The sequence below is a fragment of the Podarcis muralis genome, chromosome 17 (genome assembly GCF_964188315.1).
Source record: "Podarcis muralis chromosome 17, rPodMur119.hap1.1, whole genome shotgun sequence".
NCBI classification, from domain to species: domain Eukaryota; kingdom Metazoa; phylum Chordata; class Lepidosauria; order Squamata; family Lacertidae; genus Podarcis; species Podarcis muralis.
Window position 1 is genome coordinate 11,906,721 of NC_135671.1, and position 19,742 is coordinate 11,926,462.

The 19,742-nt window shown below is 43.4% G+C and overlaps 1 protein-coding gene across 1 annotated transcript in view; it reads left to right on the forward strand.

Annotated features, from left to right (window-relative positions):
* Positions 1-3,780: 3,780 nt before the first annotated feature.
* LOC114587817 (uncharacterized) overlaps positions 3,781-19,742 on the forward strand; it is a 30,780-nt gene continuing 14,818 nt past the window's right edge. Inside the window, exons 1-3 of the mRNA XM_077921212.1 lie at positions 3,781-4,007; positions 7,240-7,369; positions 11,724-11,839. Coding sequence (XP_077777338.1) covers positions 3,924-4,007; positions 7,240-7,369; positions 11,724-11,839 — 330 coding nt within the window. The 5' untranslated portion in view covers positions 3,781-3,923. The remainder of the gene's footprint in view (positions 4,008-7,239; positions 7,370-11,723; positions 11,840-19,742) is intronic.

A 19,742-nucleotide genomic window follows, 5' to 3' on the forward strand; every position in this document is an offset into this window, starting at 1 on the left:
CTTGGCATGCTTAGGTTTGTCCTTGGAATGGGTCTAGCCACTTGAAATTCAATCTGGAAGTAACTCTGAATGAAGAGCTGAGCAGCCCGAATGTTTTATGGATGCTCAACAAGCTGAATCCAGACTCCAGACTGGATCTCTGTTGGGTCCCTGGCAAGAGGTGCTAGGCTGAAAGGCTGAAAACTCTGTGGCATATTGAAGACAACTGGTGGCTCCAGGATCAAAACAAAAAACTCACTGACCTCCTAGACAGTTAGATATTATATGAATACCCCTAACAATTCTCCAGCAAGTTAAGGTTTTGCCAGGTTTTTCACTGGCTACTGCTCCTCTGCCTTGAATTGAATTATTTAATTGCAGGCATTCACAGGTGACGGTGCTTATATCCTTGCTGTGTGGAAGGCACTGTCTTCCAGTCAAAAGAGAAAGCCAGGCCACTTCTTTAGCTGGTAACCATAGTCAGCGGCGGAGCAAGGCGTTCGGGTGCCTGGGGTGGCATGTGTGCCCTGCACCTGGGGGCGGGGCCAACCAGGGTAGGACACTCTGTGGGGCCGCTGAGGAGTCTGCCTGCCTCATCCCATTCAGCTGCCCTACAGCTGAGGGGGAGGCAGCGGGAGGATCATTTGGGGAAGCACAGAGCCTGCGAGCACTCAAGCCATTGTGTCACTCCCAGGAGAGATGTGTGGCACGGGTGCACTGCAGGCCCCGTGATGAAGAAGAAGAAGAAGAAGAGGAGGAGGAGGAGGAGGAGGAGGAGGAGGAGGAGGAGGAGTTTGGATTTGATATCCCGCTTTATTACTACCCTAAGGAGTCTCAAAGTGGCTAACAATCTCCTTTCCCTCCCTCTCCCACAACAAACACTCTGTGAGGTGAGTGAGGCTGAGAGACTTTAGAGAAGTGTGACTAGCACAAGGTCACCCAGCAGCTGCATGTGGAGGAGCGGAGACGCGAACCCCGTTCCCCAGATTACGAGTCCACCGCTCTTAACCACTACACCACGTTGGCCACATTGGTGAGTGCTGCCCGGCATTTTGTCACCCCCCTCAGTGGTGACACCTGGGGCGGACTGCCCCCACCTCACCCCCTTCCTCCGCTCCTGATCATAGTGAAATAGGGAATATGTCCAAAGCAGAGCTCCATTGGTGCTGAGCCACTTCAGTTTCATCTCCTCCTGCTGCATGCTGGAATCAAATCTGCTAAGGGTCCCTCAACCCCTTTGAGCTGATTTTGAGATATAGAGGAGCTGCCAGGGAGAGTTCCATTCTGCTAGTGCAAGTCTCTTATGCTAGTGGAATAGGAGCATTGGAGACTGGCCTAGGGATGTTTGTATCCCCTTCTTACACCCCTGCCTCAAAAACATACTTACTTGACAGTAATTTGCATTGAAATCAACTATCTGCACAATCCTATGCACACCTACTTAGAAGTAAGTCCCACTGTGTCTCTAAGCAACTTTAGTATTTGAGGGGTGCAGACAGACATCCTATATCAGAGGACAGGGAAAGGAATAATCTCAGCTGGAAGGTGATGTAGGAGGTTGTGCTTTTGGTACAACATTTTTATTCTACTTCACATTATATCCTGGAAATCTAGGGCTGGCCCAACAGAAAGCAATTTAGGTAAAGCTTAAACTGTGACAGGAAAGACTGACATTTGCTTATAATTTCCATGGACAGTTCATATTTTGAAAACTCTCTCCATAATAAGGAGAAAGCAGAGCATGGGTGATGTTTGCTCACATGTTCAATGAGCAAACTGAATTGTGTGTCCAAAGTAAACATTCTTTGATCAGAGCTGCTTTCATTTGCAGGAACACATTTTTAAGGGCAAAGGGACAGAGTTCTTCTTCAAAAGCAGCAGAAATTTGCTAAAATGTGAGTGTAGGATAGAATTAGGGGGGAAAGGGGATGGGGTGCTGAGATTTTATTTATACTGGTGTTATCTTGTCTGTTAACCACACTCTGGAAAGCTGTACAGTGGTACCTCGGGTTAAGAACTTAATTTGTTCTGGAGGTCTGTTCTTAACCTGAAGCTGTTCTTAACATGAGGTACCACTTTAGCTAATGGGGCCTCCCACTGCCACTGCCGTGCAATTTCTGTTCTCATCCTGAAGCAAAGTTCTTAACCTGAGGTACTATTTCTGGGTTACTGGAGTCTGTAACCTGAAGCATTTGTAACCTGAAGTGTCTGTAACCTGAGGTACCACTGTAATTGCTTTATGGTAGCCTTTTCCAACCTTGTGCCCTCCATGTTTTTCAGGTTACAATACTGGTTGGGGATGCTGAGAATTATAGTCCAAAACTTCTGAAGGGCACCAGATTGCAGAAGGCATATTATGGGATAACAAGGAATTTGTGGCTAGATCTCAAGCTCTGTAGTTAATCACTAAAATAAAATGTCGCCAGGGTCCCAAGGATGATATTTTTCTTTTCTTTTTTATATATATAATTTTTATTAGTTTTTTTAACATATCATTTGCAACAGTAATTAAACATACTTTTACATCTTATTCAAATTTTTGACTTCCATCAATCCTGTCTGAAAATTTTCCAGTCTAATCTCTCAGTATGCATTTCTTATTTTCCCTATTACATTTCAAACTCATAACCAATAAATCTGTCTTTTTCTACTTTCTAACACTTTGCATATTTCTCCTTACAAAACGTCTTGTAGTCCTACTAGCATAATTTGTTGATTACAGTTGCTCTTCAAATAATTCATATACTTCTTCCAATCTTCTGTAAATCTCTAGTCCCGCAGGTTTCGAATCCTTCCTGTCATTTTGTCCAATCCAAGGACGATATTTTTCACCCTGAGATGTTGTACACTGCCACAGCGAGTGGCTGACTGAACTGTTCATAAGCTGGTAGGTTAAAAAGTCTCAGCTCTAAGTGTGAGAGTCTTCCAGATCTCAGTCCCAGAACTTGTTCTCAATGTCCTGTATAGCATACAAAATCATCCTAAGGGAGAGTTCACCTGAGCATGCTCAGAGGCCAGTTCTTGTGAGCTCTATGCATAGAAAGACTTTCAGGTGTGATGATGTGCTTAATAGGTAGAGATGGGTGAATGTGTCAGTTTTGGCTTCCCTCAGTTTCTCATTTTCCCATTTTTCAGTTCTCTACATTTTGGCATCAATTTGTGATGTATTAAAAATGTCCTTGTAAAAATTGGTCAGCATTTTAAAGTGAACTTCTACTAATAGACACCCATGTGTGCAATTTTGCCTAAGACAAACAGGTTTGCAGAGCAATTTCCCTAATATATTGCTTTTGTGTGTGTCATTTTTTATGAATACAGTATATGCATTCATATGCTCACTTTACCGTAGCAGATGGATTTTTCGTACACGTTACTTGGCTTGAGAACTGCATTGCAAAATTCACGTAAGGGCAAATGTCAAAGGATGCTTGTATTTCAGTTTGCATATTACTTGGGAAAGTGTGAATTGGGTAGGTTCACCTTTCAAAGTCAACTGCATCAAATTTCTCCTCCATCCCTACTTAGAGGGAAATCTTGAGCTCTCAACAGCAAGTTATTTATTCAATTTACAAATTGAACAATTTAATCTATTTAATTTACAAATAATTTGACTGCATTAATTGCTGCTCACAAGTTCCTCTTAGCAATAAATAAGGAGCAGAATTATTATTTTTTAAGCCTGGGTTGTTCCCTTAGGAAGCAACCACTTATTTTGTTTCCTTGTACAGTGAGGCATTCTCTCTCCTTGCTACATACAGACATCAAAGCCCTCCTCCAAGCTCAACCGAAGGCTCTGGTAGCTCTGGAAGAATGAGACGAAGGCCAGGCAACAGCGGGTTATGCTGTTGTGACTCTCTCCCCCCCTCCCCACTCCGCAGCCACTTGCCATGAGTGGAGAGCTTCTGGGCAAAGACAAGCCCTGAGAACTTCCACCCAATAACAAGATGAGGAGGCTTTTCCTGGATACAGTGCATTGTAGCAACCTGAAAAGGTGTGTTTGTGTATTGCAGAGAGAACAAACAAGCGAGGTGAGTGCATTGCTGCTCTTTTCGTCCCCGCTTCCCTGCTCAGTTGATCTTGAGACGTTTTCTAAATTATGCTTGATCTTTCCTTTCAAGGTGTAATATTATATGCGAGGCAGAGCTGTCAGTGTGGGGAGGACTGGCTTCAGAACTGCAACCTCCCTCTCTCCCTCTTTGTCGGAGTTCTTTCAAAAGGATTCATCAAACTTGTATGTGGGAAGAAGGGGGCAAGGGAGTCTTTTGTTTTGTTTCAGGAAAAGTGCCTGGGAGCAGCAAGACTGACATGTTCCTCAGCCATTTCTCTGTCTCTCACTTCAGGCAATAGCAACCCCAGGCATATCTGTAACTTCAACTGCTTAAACTAGTTTAAAGGAGCAGAGGCCCTTCTCTCTCTCTCTCTCTCTCTCTCTCTCTCTCTCTCTCTCTCTCTCTCTCTCTCTCTGCTTTCTTCCCTCCCTCCCCTTGCAAATCTGCTTTCCTGGAATAATTTAAAAACAACAACTCTTCAGCCATTTCCCCAACAGCATTGCCAGAGGTGAGAAGCAGCTCTTGTTCCACTGAAGTGGGAAGAAAGAACATGCCTCCACACTGCCCCATTTAGTTTCTGCAGGTGTTGCTTCTGCATAAGGAGGGGAACTAGGCAGTGGAACTATTTCAATGGGTCCAGGACAACAAGAAAGTGTTGGGCACTAAATTGGGGGTGGCAAATTTGTAACATCTAGCCCCCCTGCTCCAGTGGCTAGCAACCACTGCCATCACTACCAGTGTTTGAAGAGAGGCACATGGGTGTATGTGTGGATGCAAGGCCATCTAAGACCTTGTTTTTGGATATTAACAGCAGCTTGGTATCAGGCTACACAGTACCACTTCCAGGGTATGGCCTGCTGCAGGTACTGGGGTTATCTGCAAAGTATTGACTCAAAGTATTTCTCTTTCGGGTTACCCCTTCAGGGAGCCATAGGGCAAGACTACTCCCTAAAACTTTTGTTTCTTTTTGCCACAAACTCAGCAAAGCTGTGTCTCGAGTTAATTCAGATTGTGAATTAACATGATGACCTCCAAGTCAGAAGCACTTCTGCTGTAGTTTGTTACTAGTTTGGCTGGAGAAACACAGGTCCCTACCTACACCTCAAGCATTGAGGCATCATTGAGTATGGGGTGTATGTTCCTCATCCCATTCTATTCACATGTTTTGGTTTCAAAACAACAACAACATGTAAACTTGCTGGCTTGGAGACAGTGATTGGGTTTTTTCAAATGAGTATGCACACCTCAGGCAAGGATGCTTCTCTCAATTTCCATATCTATCTTCTGTAACTCCAGGCTCAAAATCCGTTACTGGCACATTTATTTATTTATGGAGGTGGGATGGGGGAGGGTGGCGCTTTCCAAATGAGTGTGATGGGAGATAACTTCTGAAATGTTAAATATCCTCAAAGAGTTTCTTAAAAACTATTGCCTTTGCATGGAGCTTGTTCCAATTTACCTATTTAGTAAATGATACTTTCTTCCTTTGGGACGCGGGTGGCGCTGTGGGTAAAAGCCTCAGCGCCTAGGGCTTGCCGATCAAAAGGTCGGCGGTTCGAATCCCCGCGGCAGGGTGTGCTCCCGTTGTTCGGTCCCAGCGCCTGCCAACCTAGCAGTTCGAAAGCACCCCCGGGTGCAAGTAGATAAATAGGGACCGCTTACTAGCGGGAAGGTAAACGGCATTTCCATGTGCGGCTCTGGCTTGCCAGAGCAGCGATGTCACGCTGGCCACGTGACCCGGAAGTGTCTCCGGACAGCGCTGGCCCCCGGCCTCTTGAGTGAGATGGGCGCACAACCCTAGAGTCTGTCAAGACTGGCCCGTACGGGCAGGGGTACCTTTACCTTACCTTTACCTTACTTTCTTCCTAGCATTAGAAAATAAGTAAGTAAGTAAGTAAGACTTGAAATAGAACCCTACTGGATCAGAACAAAGGACCATTTTGTGTAGCATCCTTACCCTATTCTCATAGTGGCCGATCATAGGCCTATGGGGAAGTCCACCAGAACAATTCCCAGAAACTGGTATATAGAGTCCTATCTGTTCCTGTACTGGAGATGGAATACAGCAGGGTTTCCCCAATGTGAGTTTCCAGCTGGTTTTGGACTACAACTCCCATCATCCCTAACTAGCAGGACCAGTGGTCAAGGATGATAGGAACTGTAGTCCAAAAACAGCTGGAGACCCGAGTTTGGGAAACCCTGTATACAGTCATCACGGCTACTAGCAAACTGTAGCTTCAGATGCCCTATGTTTAATGCACATAATATGAATAGGTCATGAAAAGATATATATCCAGTTCCATAGTATGCAAGGCCCAAAAAGTCAATGGAATTTTTTTCCTGGCAAGCAGTACAGCCAAATTATTCTGTGAACCGCCCTGAGACCCCCAGGTATAGGGTGGTATATAAATTTAATAAATAAATAAAATTAAAATAAATATACAAAATCTTACATATTTTCTCGGGAGGAAATTCCACTGATTTCACTGCAGCTTACTTCCAAGCACATCTGTTTAGGATTCCAAGCTTAGTTTTCCCCAAAGCTGGGAAGACTTGAAACAGGACTGTGAAGGAGCCCGTTCAAAATTAACAGTTAACAACGCAGGAAAAGGGACGCAGGTGGCGCTGTGGGTTAAACCACAGAGCCTAGGACTTGCTGATCAGAAGGTCAGCGGTTTGAATCCCCTGTGATGGGGTGAGCTCCTGTTGCTCGGTCCCTGCTCCTGCCAACCTAGCAGTTCGAAAGCACGTCAAAGTGCAAGTAGATAAATAGGTACCACTCTGGCGGGAAGGTAAACGGTGTTTCCGTGCGCTGCTCTGGTTCGCCAGAAGCGGCTTAGTCATGCTGGCCACATGACCCGGAAGCTGAATGCCGGCTCCCTCGGCCAATAAAGCGAGATGAGTGCCGCAACCCCAGAGTCGGTCACGACTGGACCTAATGGTCAGGGGTCCCTTTACCTTTAACGCAGGAAAGAGAGGAGGGTGTTTGTATAGAACCTAGCCTAGTGTACTTACTGTAGGTAAAATATACATTCCTCACTCTGCCCACACCCACCACAGGCCTTTTGTCCCTGAAGGCTTGCCCAGAAGGAAATGGAGCTATCACACTGAAAAAGTGTCCCTACTCTGCTCTAGAATAAAGTGAGGATTTCTAGTTCTCTGGTGTAGCAGAATCGAGTTCTCTTTACAGTTGTTTACTGCACTGCTTCAGGTTGTAGGATTTGTTTGGACTATGGGAATCTATGCCAGTCACTTCCAAAAGAACGATGGTCAGATCCTTACGGCAATTACAGATCCATCTCAAGCCAACTGGATTGCGATCCATGCCGAGACCTGCAATAGTAAGAGCACCCCTTTATTTTTTAAAAAAGCATCAGCCACTGCTGTGACTCACACCTTAATCTTCTCTCTTGGCCTCTGAAGGATAAAGTGCTATTTCTGTCCACACCAATAATTGCTGAACACATTCCTGTAATCCTTTTTACAGTACAGTATTTTACAGTACAGTACAGTATTTGCATGGGAAGGTTCAGAAAAAGGGGTTGGGGCTCCAACCATTCCTCCTCAGCCCAGTCCCTGACATCTAGTAATGAAGCAGTAACATTGCCTTTTGAAATTGTTCGGCTTTGCAACTAATTTTTAGATTAACACTTGGCTCCTCGTCTTGAACTCTCCACAAAGATAAGATAAGAGGAGAATATTGGCCAGGTATTAACATACAACCCTATACCTGTCTACTCAGAGTAAATGCTACTAAATTAAGTGCAATCCTATACAGGTCCACTCAAAAGTACTGGTGATTGTGCATAGGACTGAAGCCCAAGGTTCAAAGCACTCTCAGCCAAAAGGTTTGTTCTGTTGCCTTGGGCAAACCATTACAGTCTCTTTCAGGCATTGTGTTCTTGTTGTTGTTTAGTTGTTTAGTCATGTCCGACTCTTTGTGACCCCATGGACCAGAGCATGCCAGGCACTCCTGGATTCCACTGCCTCCCACAGTTTGGTCAAACTCATGCTGGTAGCTTCAAGAACACTGTCCAACCATCTCGTCTTCTGTCGTCCCCTTCTCCTTGTGCCCTACATCTTTCCCAGCATCAGGGTCTTTCCCAGGGAGTCTTCTCTTCTCATGAGGTGACCAAAGTATGGGAGCCTCAGCTTCAGGATCTATCCTTCCAGTGAGCACTCCTGGCTGATTTCCTTAAGAATGGAGAGGTTTGATCGTCTTGCAGTCCATGAGACTCTCAAGAGTCTCCTCCAGCACCATAATTCAAAAGCATCAATTCTTCGGCGATCAGCCTTCTTTATGCTCCAGCTCTCACTTCCATACATCACTACTGGGAAAACCATAGCTTTAATTATATGGACCTTCGTCGGCATTCAGGCATTGTACTCATATGTCAAAACAACATGTAAGTATTGATGAGCATGCTAAGCTCTGCCTGCTGTTGTCACCAGCCTCCCTAAGTTGGAGGATGAACTTCCAAAGTGGAGAGGTTATGGTACTTGTGGAAGGTCCCCTCACAATTGGAACCCTCTGCAAATACAACAAGCTCATAGAGGTGTAGAATTGAAAGGGACCTTGAGGTTCATTTAGTCCATCCCTGTGCAACACAGGGATCTTTTGTCCAATGTGGGGGTTGATTGCACAACCCTGAGATTAAGAGTCTCATGCTCTACTGACTGAGGAAATTCATCTTCCAGCTGACAGAGGACAACAGGAACGATGCTTGGCATACTTGGCCCCACTCTCCCAACTCACACGTTGCATTTCCACGTGAGTAGAATGCCCAATGCAGTATTTATTTATTTCATTCCACCTTTTGTCCATAGACCTTCATAGTGGCTCATGACATAAGCTAAAATAATTCACACTGTATGCTCAGTAATAATTAAAAATGAACCTTTTTAAAAAAAAATCTCATGAACCACTTTGAACTGCAGGTCTTTATTGATGATTTATTAATGAATCTGAATTTATGACAATAGTAATGCTTGCAATTGATACTGTTGCTTGATGTCTAGAAAAGCTCTATTTTTTCAGACGTGAAAAAATTAGCAGTTTTATTGATGCTGAAATGCATCTAAAAATGTGTGAATTAACTTGAAAGCCAAAAACAAAACCCCAAAAGATGCCCCTTCTTTAGGACAAAGTGTAAACCAACCTGCTGCCTCCCAGGTGTTGTTTAAATATAACTCCCAGCATCTCTGACCATTGGCCAAGTCGGCTGGTGCTGATGAGATTAGTAGCCCCAAACATATTGAGGTCTGGTGTAGACACACTTCTAATTCAACTTACTTGACTTTTTGTTACAAAAAACAAAGCAATCGTTCTTCAATCTGGAGAGAGGGGGTTGTTTAGCCTTGCTTAGATTCTTGTCTCTCCAGAAAGCCCTGCAAAGCCGTCTTCTACCGAGGCTGAATATCACATCAGCATTTCTTGATGCACATCTCCAGACAGAATTTAGTAATAAAATGAGCAATACGACTCCTGTAGCTGAGAAAGGGAAGACAACATCTGTCTTTCAAGCACATTCTTGTTGCACCAGAATTCTCTCAAGCAAATAACAGGTGAAGCTTCAGTGACTCAGAACCTCCTTTGAGAACTAGTGTTGCAGTGGGGGGAAAAAATCACTTTCTGTTTTTGCAGCTGAGTTGGAATCTGCCTTGACAAAAATGCCAGCACCCACCCAGCACTCGTGGGAAAATGTGGCATGATCTCTTAGTGTAATCAAATGAAACTTTAACACACGGCATGATAAAAGTCTGTAATTTTATCAGGACAAGTTAGTTGCTGATTACTGTTGTAACAATTGTTTTCTCAAAATTTATCTTCTGTACCATCAAAATAAATAAAAACATTTTTTTTTTAAAAAAAAGCCTATTTATTTTCTTTCTCAAACAATGCTATTTCAAAAATGTTGATGGTAGTGGTGGTCTGGGGGGCATTTTGCTATCCTCCTGGTTGTTCTTTGCAGTAGGGTGATGGTGGGAGCATCCAACTTGAATAAATAAGGGTCAAACTGGAGCTGACACCATGCGGTTAGCAATGGCACAAATAGCCTTTGAAAAGTAAATTGGAGTGGTGGCGGGCACTACCTTGGCATGGGTGGTGCCTCAATCTTTTGCCCGCTCCCTTGTGGTCCTGATGGCATCCCGATCCAAGCTTGGCCTTGAGAAGGCTTGCTACAAAAGACTACAGTCTTTTGGAGAGCCAGTGTGGTATAGTGGTTAAGAGCGGTGGACTCGTAATCTGGTGAACCGGGTTCGCTTCCCCGCTCCTCCACATGCAGCTGCTGGGTGACCTTGGGCCAGTCACACTTCTTTGAAGTCTCTCAGCCTCACTCACCTCACAAAGTGTTTGTTGTGGGGGAGGAAGAGAAAGGAGATTGTTAGCCGCTTTGAGACTCCTTAGGGTAGTGATAAAGCGGGATATCAAATCCAAACTCTTCTTCTTCAGTTGCAAGTAGATATATGTGGAAGTAGAAGAGGAGCAACCACCCATAGTTTGCCCATATCTGTATGATTGTAAATGAAGGAATACATGACCTAAAATCTGCTCTCGCTGGAGCTGGAGGAGCTTATCTCCAGTGGTGTCACTGGTATCCTTCCCTCCTGATAAAAATAGCAAGTGGGGTGGGGAATTTTCATTGACTATGGCAGGGGGGAAGGGGTTAAACTTACTCTCCCCCCCCCCCGTGTCCCCAGTGCTGATTGAGCTGCTATTTACATTCTTTAAAAATGTACACATTCACCACATCAAACATCTAGCCTGGCCTTAATCTAATATCACTCAATTCATTTGAGGGGGGTTTTTTTAGTGCAGGAGTGGGAAACTCATATTGGCCCCAGGGCCACATTCCCACATGAGCAAACTTTCAGGGGCCATATGCTAGGGATAAGTGGCAAAAGTGAGTGGACCTCTCCATCTAAGCTAGGAAGATGCATTGTCACAGTTAAGCACTTAAGGGAGGAGTTGAGCAGAACCTGTGATGGGTGTGGCTTGGGAAAATTTAATGGCCTAAGGAGAGCCTCAAAGGTCAAAGAGACCCAGAGACTCCTCTCCCTGCTTTTAGTGCAAATATGGTAAGCTTAGGGTTTTGAGATTTGAGGACATCCACCTCCCATACAGGGACGTGGGTGGCGCTGTGGTCTAAACCACAGAGCCTAGGGCTTGCCGATCAGAAGGTTGGTGGTTTGAATCCCAGTGACAGGGTGAGCTCCCGTTGCTCGTTCCCTGCTCCTGCCAACCTAGCAGTTCGAAGGAATGTCAAAGTGCAAGTAGATAAATAGGTACCACTCCGGCGGGAAGGTAAATGGCGTTTCTGTGCACTGCTCTGGTTCGCTAGAAGTGGCTTAGTCATGACCCAGATGACCCAGAAGCTGTCTGCAGACAAATGTCGGCTCCCTTGGGCAGTAAAGCGAGATGAGCGCCGCATCTCCAGAGTTGTCCGTGACTGGACTTAATGGTCAGGGGTCCCTTTACCTTTACCTCCCATACATAGTAGTAAATCTGGTTATTTTACATTCAACAGGGTGCTGCAGCCAATCCCAGCTACCTGAGCTACCAGCATACTTGTATAACACATATTTGGCATGTCTGCACAATGTTACACCTAACATGTAATTAAAAACAAATAAATTTCTGGGATGTACTCTTAAAAACGGTCAATATTTTATTTGCCTTCTTTCTCTGAACAGTGCCAGTGCCAGAGGTTCAAAGATGTTGGAGTAGGTTCCTTATGTTTCAGCCAGACCAGAAGGGGAACGTGCCTCGAATGCGCCTCCTGCAAACCAACAGTCCTTTTGCCCAGAAGGTACAACCAGCAACCGCTGGGTGAACTTTTCTGCTCTTTCTCTTAGATAAGGCCTGCCCAGCAATAAGCAAGGGGAGAAAGAAAAGTCGTCCAGACAATCATTAGGAATCTCACACTTTTGATGGAGATGTCACTGCAAAAGAGGTGCCCAGAAAACTTACATCACAGCTATACATGCATCCTTTCAGAACAACATTGGCTTCAGTTGGCTGCTCAGGTTTTTGGCTTCAGGCTTAACTGAGTAGCAACTGCAAATCTTTTTTTCTTGCATTCATTTTTCAGTTGTGGGTGTCCCTCTTCTAGAATGCTCTCCCAGGGGAGACATGCTTGGCAGCCTCCACGCCCTTTCAGTACCAGGCAAAAACCATCTTATTTTCCCTAGCATTTCCCTTGCGTGGCGAGTTCCCACCTCCCCCCATCAGAAACAAATCACACAACACAGTATTTTAGGTTAATGGGCAAAAATAGGCCACAACTTTATTGATTACAGGTAATGAGTGGTATTGGCTTAGGCATTGGTCCTATCGTCTAACCGGCTTCAGCCTGATTGCTTGAAGACCGGGAAGGGTTAACCACCAGTAGGGGGAGTCCTGAGATGCACATCAACTAGGACTTCCCCCGGGGTCACCGCTCGGGGGCGTGCCTTGGGCCCTCACCTCCATAGGCTTCGGACAGGGCCACGCCCCCCAGAATCCTTTACTGGACTACCCTTCGAACTGGGGGAGGTGATGGCGCTTCCTCCCCCCTCTCATCTACATAACAATACCCCTACCAATGCCTAGAAGTGGCTTTGTAATGATTTGTTCAACTGATAGTAGGTTATTGCTTTTATCCTACTGTTTCACTTGTTGTTGTTGTTGTTGTTGTGCATTGATTTGCCTTGAATGGTTTATATATATGTTTATTATTTTGTCAGCCTCCCTGGGAAAGTTTTGTATTTAAGGGCAGGGTATAATGGTAGAAAATGAAACGGAAAAGCTGTTTTTAATAAAGGGGGGTGGAAGAAGAAAACATTGAGTGATATTCAGTTAAGTTTTACTCAGAGTGGACTTATTGAAATGAATGGATCTAACTTAGTATTTTGCTTGATTATAGTATTATTATTATTTTGGAATGGCAATGCGAAGGGATCAAAATGTAAGCTAAGAGTTCATTTCTTCTTAGAGTGTTAAAGCCGCTAGTTGGTGCAATTGCAAGAGTCACTCATGGTGGTTGAGCTAATTGACAGCTAATTAAGAGCTCCTGGGGGGAGCCAAAGAAGTTTCCTTCAGCCTGAGTTTCTTGAGTATAAAAGAATGTCCAGTATGTTCTAGTTGCAGTAATACATTCATTTATTTTTAGCAAAGCAGAGCAGATTAGGCTTCTGTCTGACTGCTAACCAGACGACTCTGTACGTTCTTATTTATAGCAATCTTACAGCTAGAGTTTTGTTCAGCCTACCCGCTTATAAAGTTTGCCAACTTATTCACTTTCTGGATTCAGCCTATTTTATCCAAGCCACTTCTACGAACAATTACCCCTAGGGGTTCACAGTTTTACCTGGTCTTTTGTATTCGGATACTGCCCTTCCTTGGAAAGTTCTAGCAGAAATAGCCATTAGGTAAGGGTTATAGCTCAGTGGCGCAGTAGGTTCCTGGTTACATCTGAGCATTTTCCTGGGAACCCTGGAGATCTGCTGAGCTAGATGAGCCATGTCTCATTCTGTACAAGGCAAGCTTCCCATCTGTAAAATGTTGCAGTCTATGTTTTCCTGCCTCTGGCACCAGCAGCACTGGCTTCAGCAGATACTGAAGCAAAGCCAGGACATGGACATTGTAATGATGTTAGAAGAATGAATAAGCTCAACTAAACAGTTAGTGGGGTTGGGGAGCTCATCATGGGTTTGTTTTTGGGTTTTTTGCCCCCCTGCTCTTTGGAACTTTTGCTCTCCGAGCAACTTATGTGGGGCTCCCAGTGGTCTCCCATCCAGGCACTGATTAGGTCCACAGCTGCTCAGCTTCAATGACGCCACAGCCCTGCAACATGCTTTACAATGTTCTCTGACCATTCACTCGGCTCCAATAAAGTTCTATTGGCTGCAGAGAAGCTGCAGTCTAAAAAAAACAAGCTAGTTTAAAGCAGTGTGTTTTAAACCCAAGGGGCATCACTGTGCTGGCTTCGCTCCCCAGTAGACAATAGCCTTAAGAAAGAAGAGGCACTGGGTCATTTTAGCCAGGACAGCGAACATAATTTTATTAAGAGAGTTAAAAACCAAGCATGAATGTTTGTAGCCAGATGAAATAATAATCAGAGGCAGCGATTGCCAGTTGACCTACTCTGGATAGTTCCACTGCTATTAATAATTGACTATAAACAATAAAATCTCTCCCCTTATTAAAATGAGACAACTGCAGAATAGCCTGTTATTGCGTAACGTCTTAATTGTACTTAAGACATGAGAGCCTCAAAGGGAACATCATTTTATCAGCATCCCTTTAAAATATCTGGACTGGAATATTATGACACATACACACAAAATAATCTTTGTCCATTGTTAAAGGACTAGGAACTGCTTTTGAAAGCTGACTTAGCTGATCCATTGCAAATGTGTTGTCTGATTATAAAAGCACATATTTAAATTACAATTCTTTTAGAAACAGGCCAACAATTTTACCTTAACATCAGTGATTTGTTTGTAGAATCTACTGGTTTACCAGAGGTTTCCACCCAAGGTGAGCACTATAAGAAATATTTTTATTTGTTTGTTAAATTTGCTATTAAAAAATAAAGAAGGGAAAAGGAAAAGGAAAAATAACAAAAAACTTCAGCTCACATGAAATAACCACCAGCACATCCATCTTAAATTAAAACATATACATTTATATAATCCATCCAGATGTGTGAAGAGTAAGGGCAGTGAGGTCCTCAGACCATTATGTAATAGACAGTGGCTGTTTATCTTTATTAGCTCTTAGTATAAGTCTGGATCACAAACATTTTAAAATAATAAATAAATCTGATGTGAACTTTAAAGTGTGGAGCAGAGCCTCATAACCATGAGAAGGTCTTGACTCATCTCATTTTCATTTTTGGATGCGACCAGATAAATGGGGCAATTATCTTGAATATTTCAAGGTGGATGCAGTTCACTTACTAGCTGTAAGTGAGGCAGGAGTTGCTGAAGGAACAAGAAAATGTGGCATGATAATGTGGGGGTCTCTAGCTCATGCACAGTAAGGCAAGAGTATGCGATTTAGGATCCAAGCAAACTTAAGAGCATTCCCCATTGCCATAGCTGCTGTTCCTTCTGTTCCCCACCCACTTCCATAAGTTGACATGGTGGGCATCTGTGTCTCCTCAGGGGGAAAGATTTGACAGTTGCACATGCATAACCTACAGCAGCAATGTTCAACCAGTCAATGTTGTTTGTTGGTGTTTTGCGAATGAGGTGAGCTGTGTATGTTATTCCCCCTTAAAAATATATTGTCCTCCCGAAAAAAAGGTCAACAACTCTGTTCTCCCCCCAGAAAAGCTTAAGAACTCTTATTTTCCCCCAAAAGTTTAATAACTCTTCTCTCCCCAAGAAAAGCTCAACAACTCTGGTCAATTCTCAATGACAATAGGTAGATCACACTGCCAGTTTTTTTTTATACTGGGAGTAGATCACATTCTCTTGGGAGCTGGACGGGTCTGACTTACAGGATTTATCTTGGGAGGAGAGGGGCATTAATGAACTAGATAGTTACCAGTCAAATGGAATGAACAATTTTAAGGAGGTATCCAGTGTAAGAACTCGGCTCATAAATCAAAATTAATATGCATAGATTTTGAAAACATACAGCGAAAAAGATAAACCTAGACAAGATGCGACATGCCTGCCACTTGATTGCAGATTATAGTGTCTCCTAATGGGAAATATTTCTCATTAGTGCAGATTCATTTACTGTAGATATATTTCAGTGGAAAGAAGGCACAAATTGCAAAACACCATTTTCTTGTTGAGGTACATTTTTTTTACCATTGTTAAACAGAATGCTTTGCCTATGGAACATTTACTCTTCACTGCTTTGCAGCTAATAAGGAAACGAGCTTGATATTCATGACAATAAATTGAAATCCTTATTCCCCTAGTGTGTCTTTAATAGTGTTTTGGAAACCTATCTGGTTTTTAATTAGAGTCTGAGGAATTTATAATTGCTTTGCTGTCTGTGAAGCCAAGAAGTTGTTTCTTTCTAGAGATACAGAAAAGCTCCAGAGCCAATCAGCCTACAGATCCACCCTGCAACTGAAAACAAAGATATCGGAAATAACATAGTTGAACTTTTCCACAGGTTCATAATTCCATAAACCTGCCCCAAATCAAGGTCATGCAGAAGAGCAACAGCGTTTCAAAGCTGTTGGATCAATTGTATATTTATAAGATGTTCCAGCCTCAAGGGGTTTCAACAGGATTCCGTCTGCTGTGAAAGAACAAAGTCCAAAAATCGGTACACAGAGAATTTGTTTACTAGGGAAAGGACCATTCTTATTTCTGCCATGCAGAAATTGTAAATTTCACTTTGCGATAGTGAACAGTTGCTTGGATTGCAACGGAGAATAAGCCAAGCCACACATGAACTACAAGGACATGAGGCGAGACTTACCTCTTTACCTCCTTCAAATAGTATTAGATTAGAAAGGGTATATGACCTGCTTGTCATAGTTACTATAGAGCTCAACAGCCAGTTTGGGCGTCAGGAAATTGTGTGCATCCTTCTTCTCATTTGTGTTCTGTTGTCACCTAGACAACCTTAGGAAGATGTAAGCCTTCCTGACTTAACTAATGGCTCAACATTTTACCATATTTCATTCAAACCAAATGCGTGTAATACGGAGAATGGAATCCTTATCTTTGAATAAGCTTCCCTTGTTCGCTTTGCACAAGCTTCCCTTCTCGCCATCTCTACAGACTTGCAAGATTAGCTCCTGCCATAAGAGGTGGGCGGTCACCTTTTCCCAAAGGCTTTCGTTCTTCCAGGGCTGGATTCTTCATTCCAGGGGAATTCAGATTCAAGCTTCTACTTGGAATTCTGTGGTCGCAGTCCTATTCCCGCTTTTTGTTCTCTGGTCATGTCCTTGAAAAAGATGGAGAATTGTTGTCCGCCTCCTAGAGACTTTTAGACTCTATTAAACTGTTATTCAGGCAGGCATGTGGTACTCATACCTCCTCCACTCGCCTCCAACAGGGTGGAGTTTAGGGTTTTTTTAAATATAAAAAAGTATTGTTTTCTTTTATGTTTTGAATGAAGAGATCATACAGCTTGAATGCTTGCATCTATTGGACTAAATGCCTTGATAACACTTCCACTTCCTGCTTTTTAAAGAAAGTTTTTTTGGGGATTTTAAACAGGGATTTGTCCAAGGATGGGGAAAACCTTGCTTGACGCTGGATGCCCCACAGGAGAACATTTGCAGTGGAAGCCAAGAAAAATATGATATTTATTATATTTCTTACCCACCCTTCACCATAAGGTTCCAGGGTGGGTTACAATATTATAATTTTTATTTAAAAAAACCACTGTAAAATAGACAATGTTCTATGAAAATAAACATATATCTCTATATAAAGGTAAAGGTAAAGGTACCCCTGCCCGTACAGGCCAGTCTTGCCAGACTCTGGGGTTGTGCGCCCATCTCACTCAAGAGGCCGGGGGCCAGCGCTGTCCGCAGACACTTCCGGGTCACGTGGCCAGCGTGACATCGCTGCCCTGGCAAGCCAGAGCCGCACACGGAAACGCCGTTTACCTTCCCGCTAGTAAGCGGTCCCTATTTATCTACTTGCACCCGGAGGTGCTTTCGAACTGCTAGGTTGGCAGGCGCTGGGACCGAACAATGGGAGCGCACCCCGCCGCAGGGATTCGAACCGCCGACCTTTCGATCAGCAAGCCCTAGGCACTGAGGCTTTTACCCACAGCGCCACCCGTGTCCCATATCTCTATATAGAAGAAGGTTTATTTATGAGTCAATAAACGATATGCTTGCACTTCACAAGTGGTATTTCTGCAACAGATAGAATGTCTTTTGGGAGAACCTAATTGCAATGAAAGTATGAAAATGGTACATTTTTTTATTACAGCCAGCCTGATATTTTTGGTCAAACTACAGTGGTACCTCGGGTTAAGTACTTAATTCGTTCCGGAGGTCCGTTCTTAACCTGAAACTGTTCTTAACCTGAAGCACCACTTTAGCTAATGGGGCCTCCTGCTGCTGCCACGCCGCCGTAGAACGATTTCTGTTCTCATCCTGAAGCAAAGTTCTTAACCCGAGGTACTATTTCTGGGTTAGCAGAGTCTGTAACCTGAAGTGTATGCAACCTGAAGCGTATGTAACCCGAGGTACCACTGTAATAGCAAAATGGAAAGAAAACCCATCTCCAAACTGTGACCGAGCAGGAGAATTTTCTAAGAATTTCAGGGACTGAGGTGGGGGATTAGCTTACTTCACAGACAGTGAAGACTGTCAAGGACAGTATTCCCCCTCCTTAAAAGAATAATAAAAATGTGGAAAAGTCTTGCTGGTTGCTCATCACAGCCATCAAGACTCATCAACCTCACTGCCTTCTGGAGTTTCTTCCAGCCATGGTTTCTCTTCCTTTGCCAGTCTGGTCCTTGTGCAGTGGAGTTTCCATGGAGATTCCCGGCCCTCTGAAGGTACAGTAAGTCAGCCCTTATCCCTGAACATTCCTTAGAAATTTGCTCGCTACTCACAGAACTAGCTGTTCACAGAACCCAGTTGCAGGAATGTGTGCGATGCAAAAGGTCTTGCAAGTATGAGAAGAACCTCCAGTAATCGTTACGCATCGTTAAAAACTTGGAACTGTAAGGCTACTATATATTGGCAGCCAGGACAAAACACATGTGGCCAAAGGCATAAAAGTTTTTGCCTTCATTCCACAGATTAAGAAGGGGAAGTTTTGTGGTTGGCGGTTGAAAGTGGAACAAAAGAAACAGGAAAACTGCTGATTAATGATAAGGAATATTTATTCTATATATTGGAGACTTTAAACTCGAGTTCTCTCTCAGGGGCAATTTCTGAAGAATAGTTACAGCACATCATCCAGATGATATACTATAAGTATTTTTCAGCAGTGACCCCCCAAGGAAGGGAGTGTTAGAAATGTGCATAGCAACCAATCTATAGAATCAATATTTTATATGAGAAAGCAGTGATTCTCTCTCCCCTGTTCCTATGTGCCTGCTGCTGTAGAAACAACACTTTTGTTTTGGTTTTTATCCTCTCAGCTTAACCAACCTTGGAGGGTTGTTGTGAAGATTAAATATTGGGGGGGGGGCGCAAGAAAATAATGCAAGGTTCCTGCATTGCACAGGGTTGGACTAGATGACTCTCAATGACCCTTCCAATTCTACAATTTTTGGAATCCTTGGAAGAAAGGTGGGATGAAAAATTAAGGCGTATAAGTAACCATATTTTTATATTCTGCAACATGATGAGTCTTTAAGAGAACAAAGAGCTGTTAATTGGAAAGTAATATAAATAATTATGTTTTGAAGTCAGTTACAGTTGACTGCCTGGTGATTTTTAATATATTTGGTTAACCTATTTAATGAAAGGAAGCAAAGAGGCAGGAAATGTTGCTTGCTTAAAATTTGATTCTAGTGCTCCCTCCTGTGGCAAGGGGAATGCACGTGCTGTACTCTTAAAATAGATATGTGCAAGGCATAATTGGTGCAACAGTCAAAGCTGCTGCCAGTCACTTCACATAGTAGAAATTGGCAGATATTGTTTTCCTTCTCAAGCTTACATAGTGATGATGCTATAAATCTCCAAAATAAGGAGCTTAATTGTTAGTTATATGTGTACTATAGCAAAAACTGGGTTCATCAATCCTGAGCATGTAGCCAATGGAGAATGCAGATATTTGCAT